This window comes from Euprymna scolopes, chromosome 18 (genome assembly GCF_053919585.1).
Source record: "Euprymna scolopes isolate OS-2025 chromosome 18, ASM5391958v1, whole genome shotgun sequence".
NCBI classification, from domain to species: domain Eukaryota; kingdom Metazoa; phylum Mollusca; class Cephalopoda; order Sepiida; family Sepiolidae; genus Euprymna; species Euprymna scolopes.
Genome location: NC_136499.1, coordinates 50,602,242 through 50,615,440, shown reverse-complemented (window position 1 = coordinate 50,615,440; position 13,199 = coordinate 50,602,242). Strand labels below are relative to the sequence as shown.

General features: G+C 35.3%; 1 protein-coding gene across 1 annotated transcript in view; it reads left to right on the top strand.

Annotated features, from left to right (window-relative positions):
• The first annotated feature begins 556 nt into the window (after positions 1–556).
• LOC145297617 (exosome complex component RRP42-like) overlaps positions 557–13,199 on the top strand; it is a 33,738-nt gene continuing 21,095 nt past the window's right edge. Inside the window, exons 1-3 of the mRNA XM_080143687.1 lie at positions 557–678; positions 6,618–6,719; positions 9,157–9,251. Coding sequence (XP_079999813.1) covers positions 622–678; positions 6,618–6,719; positions 9,157–9,251 — 254 coding nt within the window. The 5' untranslated portion in view covers positions 557–621. The remainder of the gene's footprint in view (positions 679–6,617; positions 6,720–9,156; positions 9,252–13,199) is intronic.

The window sequence follows — 13,199 nt, the reverse complement described above, 5'->3', positions numbered from 1 at the left end:
CGAAAACAAACAGATCAATCTCTAAATGGGAGTGGGATCTAAGTTAGAGAGGGCAAAAAATAATAGCGGAGAAAACTGCAAATACATTTTGAATTACTTATTTGCTGTAATGTAAAAAATATACATTTTAACAAATTAGGCACAAGGCCATAAAATGTGATGAAAATGAAGGTCACAGGTCATCCTTGGTCTAAAGTGATAAAAATGGCTATCCTATTTGGCTAAGGCTGTGTAATGTCTAAATACATTTTTTTTAACCTGCTCAAAAGTCAAAGATATCATAGAAAATAGAATAAAACACAAACTTCGTACTTGGCTTTTCGGCTAAAAACAAAGTGTAGTATCTGTTCTGATACTACACTTCATCTTTTCTGTTTTCGGTCAGCAAAGGTGAAATCCTTCATGACTGAGACAATTTTTATTTTTGGTCCTATCCAGAGTACCCCTTTTTGGGGAGCTGGATTTTCTCCACATTAAAAACCGACCTTGTGTCTAACTCTGCCTTCGTGGGGAGGCAAGTAAATAGAAACAGAATACAACTATGAAAGTTATCTCCCCGTTGGAAAGAAAGAACTCTTCAATGTATTGAAATCAAATAAAACGAAATACTTTTAAATCAGCATGGCGGATGTTTTGTTAAGCGATACTGAAAAAACTTTTATCCTTCATGGGATTCAGGTTAGTGTTCTGTGTTTCTATTACGAATTCGATTGTCAGAAATCTCCAAAATCTATTGTTTATTTAATCGTGCTTATCAGTGATCAAGCATTCACCAAAACCGGAACCAAATAAAAGTAATATTTTTGTTTTGAATGTTTCAATGAAATCACTCGCTTCTTCAGTCTTCACGTGGGATAACACAATTAGTTGGCGCAATAATTGAAATTATTTAATTTGATGAACAATCTGATTTTCTTTATTTTACTAGTAGGGTTACTTGGCGTTGGCCGGATTCCTGCAAAAGAAAATAGAGGCATTTTTAGTGCTTGTTTCATAATTTTTAATATATTCTAGCACAAACATAATATTACTTAATTGTCACCTCGAAAATAGTATATCCAAAAAGGTGCTTGTTTAGATAGAATCGATAGATTGATTAAAAAAAAAAGTGGATTAAAGCAAATAGTAATATATCCAAAAAATACGAAAATTCATCGAATAGAAAATTATTTATATCAGGTTGACGAGAAAGTTTTTGCAGTTTTTAATTTTTAACTTAAGGTGAACATATCTCGGCTCAAATAAAAAAAAAATATTGATCGAAATAAGCACTATTAAAAGCAACACACTTTTGCCAACGCAAAACAAGTGTATTTATGCGTGGCTACTCTCGGTGGCCGTGATTTATGCCAGTAACGTAAAAAGCATGCATTTTGGTGGCGATGTAGACGCTAAAGGCGTTTTTGAAGCCTTTGTCACGCAGAAAGTTGTTGACATGTTTAAAAACGTGGTGGAAGTCTCCACCGAAATGGTTTTGCCTGCATTAAAAAAATTGGGTGCTAGTGCAGAGAGTGATCCGCGTTATTTTTTAAATCGTATTTCCAAGTTTAATTAAAGTTTTATGATATGTGTTTTTTATTCAATTGTAAGGTTGAAGTATAGAATAGGTACAAAACACCCCCCTCCCCATGTTAAGAACGGCTTTTTAAATAATAACGTTATTATTTACGTCCGGATCACTCTCTGCACTAGTACCAAAAATTGTAATGGATGAAACCAATCGCAGACCACTAAACAGTCAGCATAACCTTCTTTTGGTGCAGCAGCTCTAGCTTCGGGGAATGTTATGGAGTTTCGTTGACATCTAACTACTGAGCTGAGTGTGGCCGGTTGTCATAAAGAACCCACTTTTCATCACAAGTCACAAACCGGTTGAGGAATGGGTCATTCCATTCTTGTTGCATAAAAAAAAAGGGAAGCTGACATAGGTTCGAAAAAGTTGTCAAAAAACAAATATATAACAAATAAATGTCATCAAAGGCAAGAGAAGTTACTTTTCTACCTAACTGGATAATTTTTTAGTGTTTTTATTTAATGTAAGGTAAGCACTTGCCATGGAAATAACAATAAAACAAAGACAGGCTCACAACGTCTCTTCTGTGGGAGAGAGGTTGTAGGGAAGAGAAAAGGGCATCCCCTACTAAACTATGAAGTCTATTTTGTACTCTGTTAAGGCAGGATAGGCTGTTTTTAGCAGCTTCTGCCCAGATGTGGCAGCAGTACTCCTGCCCAGATGTGGCAGCAGTACTCCTGCCCAGATGTGGCAGCAGTACTCCTATAGATAGAGAATTGCATCAACAGTGAGATATCTTCTGGTGCGGTAGAAGGATCCTACCATTTTTCCAGCGACCTTGGAAACAGACTTGATGTACGTGTTCCATTTCAGATCAGGAGTAAAGGTCAATCCCAGAAGCTTTTCAAAACATGGAGCCACCCCAAGATGAGAGCCATCCATTTCAATTGATGCCAGATGGGGATCAGAGCGTTGATGATGTAAAGATAGGAGCTTGATTTTAAATGCATTAAAAGTAACCAGCCACCTATTCCCCCACTGTACCACACGCTCAAGATCAGAGGAGAGAGAATCAGAGGGAACTTTGTCATTTACAGCCTTTGATGTGTTGCCATAGATGGTAGTGTCATCAGCATAGATGTTAACGAATGATTTAAGTATGTGTTTAGGGAGATCATTGATGTAGATCAGGGAGAGAGTTGGGCCCAGGATAGCCCCTGAGGGACTCCAGCATTAAGACTGTGGGCCTCTGATTTCTGCCCATCAACCACTACTCTTATGAGCCTATCAGAGAGAAACGGTTTAATAATTGAGAAAACATTTCCAGTTATACCGTAGCTGGAAATCTTGTGAAGTAGGCCTTTATGCTATACCTTATCGAAGGTAACGTCTATTGACGACACTTGTTTACAGATGTTTTGTACGCATCTCGGCAGGCAAAAATTCTCATGTTCATATGCGGTTGTCACTACTTCTATTGATTCATGCATAAAAAGTTTTTTATCCAATTCTTTTCAAATTTTAGGATAAAAGAAATTAATATATTCGCTATTAAATAGAGTTTGAACACAGTTTCTATGTTTAATTATCTTTCTACTACAAAACATCAACTTTGAGTATTCTAACTTTTGACTGGAAAGACGTACATGTGTTCAAATTCCGTAGCAAAGATAGTTCTTTTCCCTGATTAGCTAAAACAACTGGAAACGTTGTCGTTGGGTACACCTTCCGCTTCGAGTACTTATGTGAACACACCCCCAACTGCTTATTTGCAAAAAAAATGATCTACCATTAGCAGGCATGTTTTGTCGGTAATAGTTGGGTTTAAATAGCAATTTATTCGTGTATACAAATCACAACAAAAATATTAAAATACCATTTTTAAGTAAATTTTATTGTGAATCCAGTTATGTAAGTTTTATTTTGATGGAGGTAGGAGAAATGTACTTATTACTGATTTAAAGACTATGAGTGTCAAATTAAGTAGCAGTGTGCGCCTTGTCCAGCGCTGAACGTTATGGTGTCTGGTATTGCTAAATAATGTTATTATTTCAGCACGGTCCATACACTGCACAAATACCAAAAAATCGAACCACTTAATGACAATTAAGATTGGAATATAGAATAAGCAAAAACATTTTTTGGTACTTATGCAGAGAAGATACTATGCTGAAATAATATTATTTAGAAACTCGTTCTTAAAAAGGGGAGGATGTTTTGTAACTATTCTGTACTTTCATCTAACAATTTAATTAACAAAAGATACCAAAAAACTTGAATTTAACTTGAGAATACTATAAAAAAAAAAATAGCACTGTACCTTTCCTGCACAAGCAAAACTCATTCCATCATTATATATCTTAGTTTGTGCTTATCGGTTACACCTCTACATTTTATTGCCATCTATAAATTACCTTTACAGGGTGGAACAATAAAATTGTTGCACTAGAAAAGATGACATGATTCCATTTCCATTTGATGGAAACCAGCTTTCTTTATTTGTTCCAGACCATCTACTAGTTGGCCAGTTGTGTACAAATCCCAAGAGTGAGAGGAGGCTTCTATTATATCTGAAAGTGTCACAATGTTCGATGAGCGAGATCGGAGATACACCACTGTACAACTCATGCTCTTTATCGATCCAAGTTATGGCAACAGGGCCATTTCCAGCACCATCAAAATGCATCACTGGATTGCCACGAATAGCAGGTACATACCCAGGATGATGAAAACAAAGTTTCCAGAAACGGTTATGGTCTTTGGTATAGTTTCAAGTGAGGGCCACATCATGCCATCTCACATCTTCGAAGTCAGCTTGAAAGTCAATACTAAAGTGTACCTGGATGTGCTGAAGAGTGTGGTGATCCTCTGGTGCAATCAGATAGCCGCTGGCAGACCCTGACTGAAGCAGCAGGACTCAGCACCGGTCCACAAATTCAAAGAGACCCAGACTTGGCTTCAGAAGGAGTGCTATGACTTTATACCCTTCTCTCACTGCCCCCCTCTCCTCCCCTGACCTGAACCCGCTGGACTAATTTGTTTGGTCATACATTAAGAACATCACAACACCAAAGCCAGCCTGATCGCCGCCATCCGCTGAGTATTCGCCAAGCTCTCGCTGATGCTTGTGGAAAAGGCATGCTCTCAGTTCTAAACCTGTATCAAGGCGATGACTGAAGCTGAAAGCTGCTACATTGAATAGATGTCAGCTCTACTGACATAATCAAGTTACCTGAATTGATTTTTTCAATAAAAGTTTTTAAATAAGACTAGTGCTGTTTTCTTTAGGGCGACACTTTTAACTTTTATCATTCCACCCTGTATATACAAAATAATTATTTTGTATGGATAGACATTTTCTTTCTTTCTTTTGATGATGTCTTATCTTAAACAATGGATGTCCAGTGTAAACCATGATATTATGTACCACCTTTGTTCAACATCTGAGAGATTTATTCAAATACTGTGGTTAATGTAGTTTCAGAATATGTATCCTTATGGTGTCTATCTCCAATTCCCTTTGTGACGTTGTTTCCTTTTTATGAAGAGCTAGTGAAAACGCAAACCCCATAATATTGTACACCCTCTAATCGGAATGAAACATGTTATGGACTTGGTGTTTATTTTTAATTTTGATTTTTTTTTTTCTGAAAGTTCTACCAATCATGCTTAGAACTGTGAATTTTATATCATTCTTAATTATTTTGCCTATAATAAGGATTAAACTTTTGAACTCCAGTAGACTGTCACTTGGATCTGATTGTCTGAAATGCTATGAAAATAACAACCAAGATTCTTCTCCATTACGCGTCTTTGACGCGTACGGTTATACAACAGTTTTCCACTTTTTTACGCAGCCCTTTGCATTATTGTTGTATTCTGCAAGATCTTTAAAAATGTACCATTCGAGCAGTAAAGAGCAGACAAGACAGTGTTGCATCATATGGCCCTCCTTTCCACGTTCGCAGAGGGTTGGGTCAGTTTTATAGCCCCATCTGAGAATAGCAAGTTTTGGTCGGTTGATTCCTATTTTAAGGTGGTTGGGTGTTTTCCACTGGAATCAGAGGGAAGGCCCCAGAAAGGGAGATATCAACCAAGATGAGAATACCAATCAAAATAGAGCATAAATTTTCTAACCTGTCCCTCTCACATCAACACATCAATGCGTGAAAACACGGAATGATCATGTATAATAGTTAACAAACAAAAAAAAAAAAATGAATGGACAAAACAAGTAGACAACATATGTTACCAGAGACAATAAAAGTTTCTTTTCTACTTACTCTCTATTTTAATTTTCTTATCATTTTGTTTTTCATGTGGATGGAGCATGAAATTTCACCCACTCCAACTGAGAGATCTTTTTAAGATTCTAACCATCCCTTTGAAAGTGCAATTGTTTTTATTGCACTTAGTTCATTGGGTATATTCCACAGGTAGTTTTTGAAATTCTTTTTCATGCGCCCAGTTGCTTCTATAATTACTGGAATGATGGCAATCTTCCTAAGATTCCAGTTTCTTTTCATGTCGTACATAAGACCTTGGTATTTCATTATCTTTCCCCTCTCAGCTCTGTTAAGGCCAGCATTGTTAAGGACACTTACTTCAACTAGGGCTGCTACTTTCTTCCTTGTGTTCCATATCATTATATCAGGCTTAACAACTCCATTTTTATCTGTATGTAGCTGTAGAAATTTCTGGATAAGTTTTTTTTTTTTTTTTGTAATTGAAAGAACTTTGGACAAGTTGATAATTTCTTGAAAATCAAGTTTTAAGAAAAAGGAAAGGTCTCAGGGAAATTTTGAAACAGGGACTAGCCATTTTGAAAAAAAAATAAGATCCATCGTAGATAGTGTTATCAAATTATTAAAAGTTTATAAAAAAAAAACACATTAAAATAATTTAAAATACAAAAAACTCAGGTAGGTAGAAAAGTAACTTTTATTGCCTTTGGTAACATTTATTTGTTGCCTTTGTTTTTCTTGTTTTTTTTTTTTGCCAAAAGAGATATTTGATTTACAATAAAACACAACTATTCTTTTGTTGCGTCTTTTTTCCTCAGTTTTGAAAATTATTTAACAAATTATAAAATATATTCGTTTAGGACAATCTCCGAGAAGATGGAAGGGGCTGTGATGATTATCGACACATGGAAATAGAGACTGACGTCGTATCTAATACAAGTGGTTCTGCCAGATTACGTTTGGTATGTTGATTTATTTTCTTTGCTTATAATTTTGTTCATACCAAAATGTTGCTAATATATTTTCTTGTGTATAATATGAGAAATTTTGAAAGAAAATTGAAGGCAAAAGCAAGAGATTTTTTTAAAAATTATAAACAAGTACGCATTTTGCTGCTAAAAAAAAACAACTTTTATTTTAAATGGCAAATATGCTGCCTCTGGGAGAAGTGTAATTTGTGGGAATGTGTGCCAACCTTGGACAGCTAGCATAAACCCTTATCAATACTGCAATGATATGCAGAAGTTCAAGTGTAATGTTAACAAACATCTTTCTACTCATCTCCCTTCATAATGACCCCGCTAATTAAGTCCCTGATAGTAGCCCCCTGTTTCCAAGTGGCAGTGTGCCTTGTTTGGGGTGAAAATTGAATAAAAAAAAAATAAATAAATAATCAAGACTCTAAGACGTTATATTTTACACACACTTTGATCATCGACAAAGGTAAAATTGAAAAGGAAAAAAATCATTATTATAGAAACACATTAATACAGATGAGTAGCTTACTAAAAACTTAAGAGAGTTGTAGACTTTTTTTTTTTTTTTTTTTTTTTTGCATTTTCACCCCAAAAGGGGGCAACTATCTCGGACATAATCTGCAGGGGTACTATGTAGGAAGTTGAGTAACAAGATGTCTGTTCACATTACACTTGAACTTCTGCATGTCAGTACAGTCAGGGAAACAGGAACCCGGAAGTCTAGCAGTCCTAGGGAAGAAACTATTAGAGAAGAAGGCTTTCTTATATCTAGGGATTTCTACCGTGTAGGGGTGGGATTTTGCTGCTTGTCAGGTTTGTTGGGAGCATTTACATTGAGGGCTTGTAGTTCGTCGAAACACCTACCATTAAAATACTTGTAATAGCATTACAAGTTGATTTTTACTGTTTAGATAATTATTTTATTTTATCAACTTGCATGAAAAGAGCTATGCAAAAGATGCTTAAAACCGTTTGAATTATGCAAATATCATCAGTAGTTCAAAAGTTATGAGAATTTTAAGTGCCAAAATTTAGGCTTTCCCATGGACATTTTTCTTTAGAAAAAGTGGACTAAATTACGGCCCTCAGATTTCAAGAAATTCGGTAATTTTGCCATCATTTATTTTTCAAGCTTTTCTCACGAAACTTGGTACTCTTATGTAAAATTGTGTGCTCTTTCTGATTATGTAGTCAAATCTGATGTATCTCTTTACCATAAGCCATGAATAATAAATTCAGATGTACAAATTTCAATTTTTTTTTTAAACTGGCACATGGTATCATACAGTGGGTGTCTATTTATGAACAAAACTAAGTATTATAGTGGTATTTAAATATAGCTTTACTGAGAGTAGGTATTTACTGTCTCCCCACCAAAGGAGAGCTTAATCTGGGGTGTAGTCATTGAATGCCTAAAGAGCGTTCATGGACGGTCTTTACTATTCCCCTCAAAGAAGAGAAAAAATTGAGTAGCTATTGCTGATTATGCATTCATGCGTGCAATGAAAATATTATAATCTTACATGTAAAGATTACGTTAAAGATGTAACCGTAAAAAAAACTAAATACTTTTTGCAATTAAAATTTTTTTTGTGTGAAGATATTAAATAAATGCTTAATTCAATGATAATATCGGTAGCTCGAGAAATTAATTTTTTTTAACATCACGCCATAGGGGAAACTTTACTTTGGCTGCAAGCCAGTTTCTGCATTTCCCCCTCCCCCCAAGATGTTGGGGAAAACCAGCTCCCCATAAAAAGGGAGTGTCCAAATGAATAACATTTGTCTAATATGACGGGGTTTTTTCCCCGCATTGATCAAACCTCATTGCTTTCTGGACGTCTCGGCAGGAAAGGCCGAGAACATGACTTTGCTTTCACAGTTTCGCTTTGTTATATGGAAAAGCCAAACAAACACGTGAAGAGTAAAAAAAATTGCGAAAATAGCATGTAAAAGTTTCCCAAATAAAAGATACATGCGACCTCCTTTCGTAAATCAGAGATATTACAATCTAGGGAGTATACAAAAAGTTCTAAGTAAGAGTCCCCCCTTCCCCCAAGTGCCCCCAAAAGCCTTTGCCAGACATAGACAAAATGTGCACACACTAACACACAGTTTACCTTTTATATATATAGATGTTTCATTCATGGTTGTTATAGATCGTTGTAGATAAATTAGTAATGCCACATCTTGTTCACTGCAGGCTTTTTACAATTAAAAAAAAACTTTTCTATGTATACGTTTATGCCAATGTAATTAATACATGGCCTTTTGTGGTAACATTACATGTGCTTATAAAATTGTTATTTTTTTTTTTTTTTTTACCCACGCGTTGTTAATCTTGATTAAATAAAATTATCGAATATTCTTATTTTTCACTTAATTTAATTAAAAATAGTGTTTGTTTTCACTCTTCATTCAGGCCCATACTGATGTCCTTGTTGGAATAAAAGCTGAACTTGGTGCTCCCGAACCTATCAAGCCAAATCAAGGACGCCTGGAGTTTTTTGTTGACTGGTAAGAAAAAGGAGCCCCCTTCTCAAAAAAAACAAAACAAAGTTTATTAGAAAGTGAGGGGAAAATCCTGAAAAACAACAAGCAGTGCCGTCTCGGATCATTTTAAAAACAGAAAAAAAAAATAGATTTACATTTATTTATTTTCACCAGGCCATCAGAGGTGTGTGTGTGTGTGGGTGTCATCTTGTTTTTAACACATTTTGACCCATATATCCAACTAGCGGGGGTACCCGGTGTTGCCCGGTTGTTTGTGTGTGTGTAAGTGGGGGGGTGGTAAAGTAAAGAATAAGCGAAGTAATAACCCTGTTTAAAAAAAAAACAAAAAAAAACGATGTTAAACTTCTTTAAAAAATCGGCAAAACCAAAACAAAAAAATCAGCGAACAAATGTAAAACTTCTTTAAAAAAGAAATCAGAAAAAAAAAAAGCATAAATCAGGGAAAGAAATGATGGACGTGTTCGGAAAAACAAAAAAACACAGCGAAAAGCGAAAAAAAAAAAATTGGCATAAATAACCCTTCGATTTGTTAAAATTCCATTCCAGTTTTTCTAAGCAACTACAAAGTAAAGAAAACCCAAACCGGTGTTCCTTCGTAACTGTCGCTTGTGAACGATCCCACAACGGTGTTAAGTGGTGACGGTGGGGGTGGGGGGGAATTTATTAGAGAGAAAAGATTTTACCGCTTCCATTGATGTTAACTGATTTTGGCAGTGAACTCTCACCAGAAAAAATATAGGAATCTACGATTTTTGAGGAAGTGGAGAGGTAATAACCCTATAACACACCTCAGACAATGTGCTGCAGTTTGTGCATATTACATTTGCATGAAATGTCTTAATTTTTAATCCTATTAAGGCCAAAATCAGAGAGGAAAAAATGAGTTCATTTTATATAGAACTGCACGCCTGTGGAACTCTGTTCCGTCTGCCTGCTTCCCACCGGACTACAACTTGGATGTCTTCAAGTCCAATGTTAACAAATTTCTAATCAACCGCCCCCCCTTAAGTAAACACTTCATCAAATCTCCACACTAACGTAATGTACTTGCAATAACCCTTATCCCTGAGTGGCTTCCGGGCCTTGATAAATGGTGATCACTGTGTAAAAAAAAAAAAAAAATATATATAGATAGGGACTACTGTTCTTTCTGTTCTTTAATCTTTAGTCCATCACTGTCACTTCAGCAGTCATCACAATACCACATTTACTCTATGGTCTATCCTATTTAAAATATCCCCAATCTTTTTAAATTAATTTATAAAAGATATTTAGAATTTCATTGGAAAAAGATGAGGAGTGAGGTAACAAAATACACCCAACAATGAAAGAAAGTGTTACATCATTAAGTGGGAAACACAGATATAAAATGGATTTATTCCTTTTGGTACAATAATAGAAATCCATGTCTGGTAGCAATAACTGGTTAGTAAATTGACAACTAAACCACAAACTGCTTTAGTTATAGTCAGCTAATGTACTTCCTAACTAACAGCATATTGCTACCAGAAGCAATAACAAGGCAAATCAGTTCCTTCACTTTTATTGTTCATCAGTATTTCTATTGTGAAGCGATTTCTTGAAATAAGATATAAGAAAAAGACATTATCGAAATGTATACGATAAAAATTAAAATTATACCACTAAAAATAACATAATTAGTTTTTATTATTTAAAAGGTTTTTCAATAATATATTATTATTGAAATGAGTATTATTTATTACTTTATTGCAGACTATTATCTTCAACTTAGTTGCCGTTTCATGATGTTTCGGCCAACTATTTCTCTGGCCTTTGTCAGATAGTAACTGCGACAGTATAAGAACTCTGAATCTCCTAACTGCAGTCACAGCAATTACTGCCATCCATAGTTGTTGTCGTCTCACCACATTTTTCGCTTACTTTAAGTATACGTAGTCACATGTTCCTATCTCCTATTTTTTTCTCTTAGGATCCATTGTTTCAGTTGGGATCTGTTTGCGTTTGTTTGAACATATTTTAGTAATTAAGGATTTTTTTAATGAATTGAAGGCGGTTTAGGCACTATGTTTCTGAATTTTTGAGGTGAGGATCGGTTATTCATATTATTTGGATTCTTTGGACTACTGCTCTTATCTTAAGTGTCGTTTTCACGTTTTGGTCTGTATAACTTCCAACCTTTTTTGGGTGTATTTTGAACCCATGGCAGAGTAGTTAGAGTACTTGGTAAAATCAATTGTAAAATTGATATTCTAAAGGTTGAAGGTTCAATTCTGAGTGTGGGTGACCCAAAAATACAATTGTGAATTACTTACGGCATCTGTCCAATCATGGCTGATGGAATAAGAGCATGCTACCCCTGTGGAGTAAATAAAGGGTTCCGTTCAAAATTCTGCCAAGATTCCTGAATTTAACTGAAACATTCCAGAGTTTGACAAGATACACCTAAAGAAGGTTGGAGGTTATATTGGCTGAAATATTGTGAAATCGACACTCAAGATGAGAACATTAGTCTGATGAATCCAAATAATACAAAGTTTAGGTACGTCGTACATGTATCAATAGGTTCACCACTTTTTTTTTTTTTTTTTTTTTTTAAATAGGAGTCACCACTTATCAAGGCTCACAGGCCACTCGAGGTTAAGGGTTAATGGGTGTACAGTAGTCAATGGGATTATAGTGTAGTAATCGTAAATAGTGGAAATTTTGTAAATTGGGTTACTTAGGGGAATGGTTCATCAATAACTTGTTTATGTTGGACTTAACAATCAAATTGTAGTCAGCTGGAAAACAGGTAAATGGAAGAGAGTTTCACCTTTGGTGTAAACCTTTTTGGTTGATGTGCATTTTGACATTAACTTCAGATGTTTTACCATTCTTACCTTATTTTTGATTATGCCTTCTTGCTAGGTTGCCTTACCTAAGTGATAATTCAAAAAGTACATTTTATCACCTGGCCTTTAGTTTTTTTTTTTTTTTTTTTTTTTCAAGTATCATTAATCTCCTTGATATTTTTGTAACAGAGTATGGACTCATGTATGACAGCAGCAGCAGCTGTATGCAAATGACCGAGCTGTGTGCGAGGTGACGTCACAGTGAGGAAGAAAGAAGGAAAGAAAAAGATTTTAAAAAAACGTGGCCAAGAAGGACAGAGATAAATGTGTTACACACATGGCTCTAGAGCGACAGGAAAAATGTGTCCTAAACATGGTTGGACAAAGACGGAATACCATGTGTTTGACACGGCAGAGTCTTGTTAAGCACATGAGTGCAAGACAATTCTTGAACAAGAGACAAGGCATTATTCTGGAAGTACCTGTAAATAAATGTCTGTTGTTGCAACGAAAAAAGTGGGTGGAATTATTCCTTGTTTTGGTTTCCTTGCGATTGTCTGCATACAACGTGTGGGTCCCAAATGTTGGCATGTAACGACTATATTACATTTCTTCTGGTGGGATTAATTTGTCAAATATTAAGCGAATCATTCTTTGCAAATATTAATTCAGCTAGACTCATTCTATCCTTGGCATAATTCTATAGATTGTTATGAATTTTCGAAGCTGTTCGCTTTCAGTTTCAATCCCATTTGCGTTCTTTATCACTCTTTTAAACACGCCTATGGATCTTTCCACCAATTCGTTTGACCTTGGGTGATATGGTGCGGAACTTAAATGGTTTATTGCAAGCAATTTACAGAAATTTTCAAATCCCTTAGAGGAGAATTGCATTTTGTTGTCAAAACAATTGTTTCTAACACCTCAAATCTTGCAAATATCTCTTGTAATGTATTAATTATAAACTTTGCCGTTAGAGTTTTGCATTTTACTACTTCGAGCCATTTTATGAAACTATCTACTTTCACCAAATTGTACACTCCTCTCATTGACCCAGCATAATCAATGTGTAGCCTAGACAACAGTTTGTCAGTCTTATGCCATTGATTAAATTTCGTAGCTGATGCTTTTGCTATCA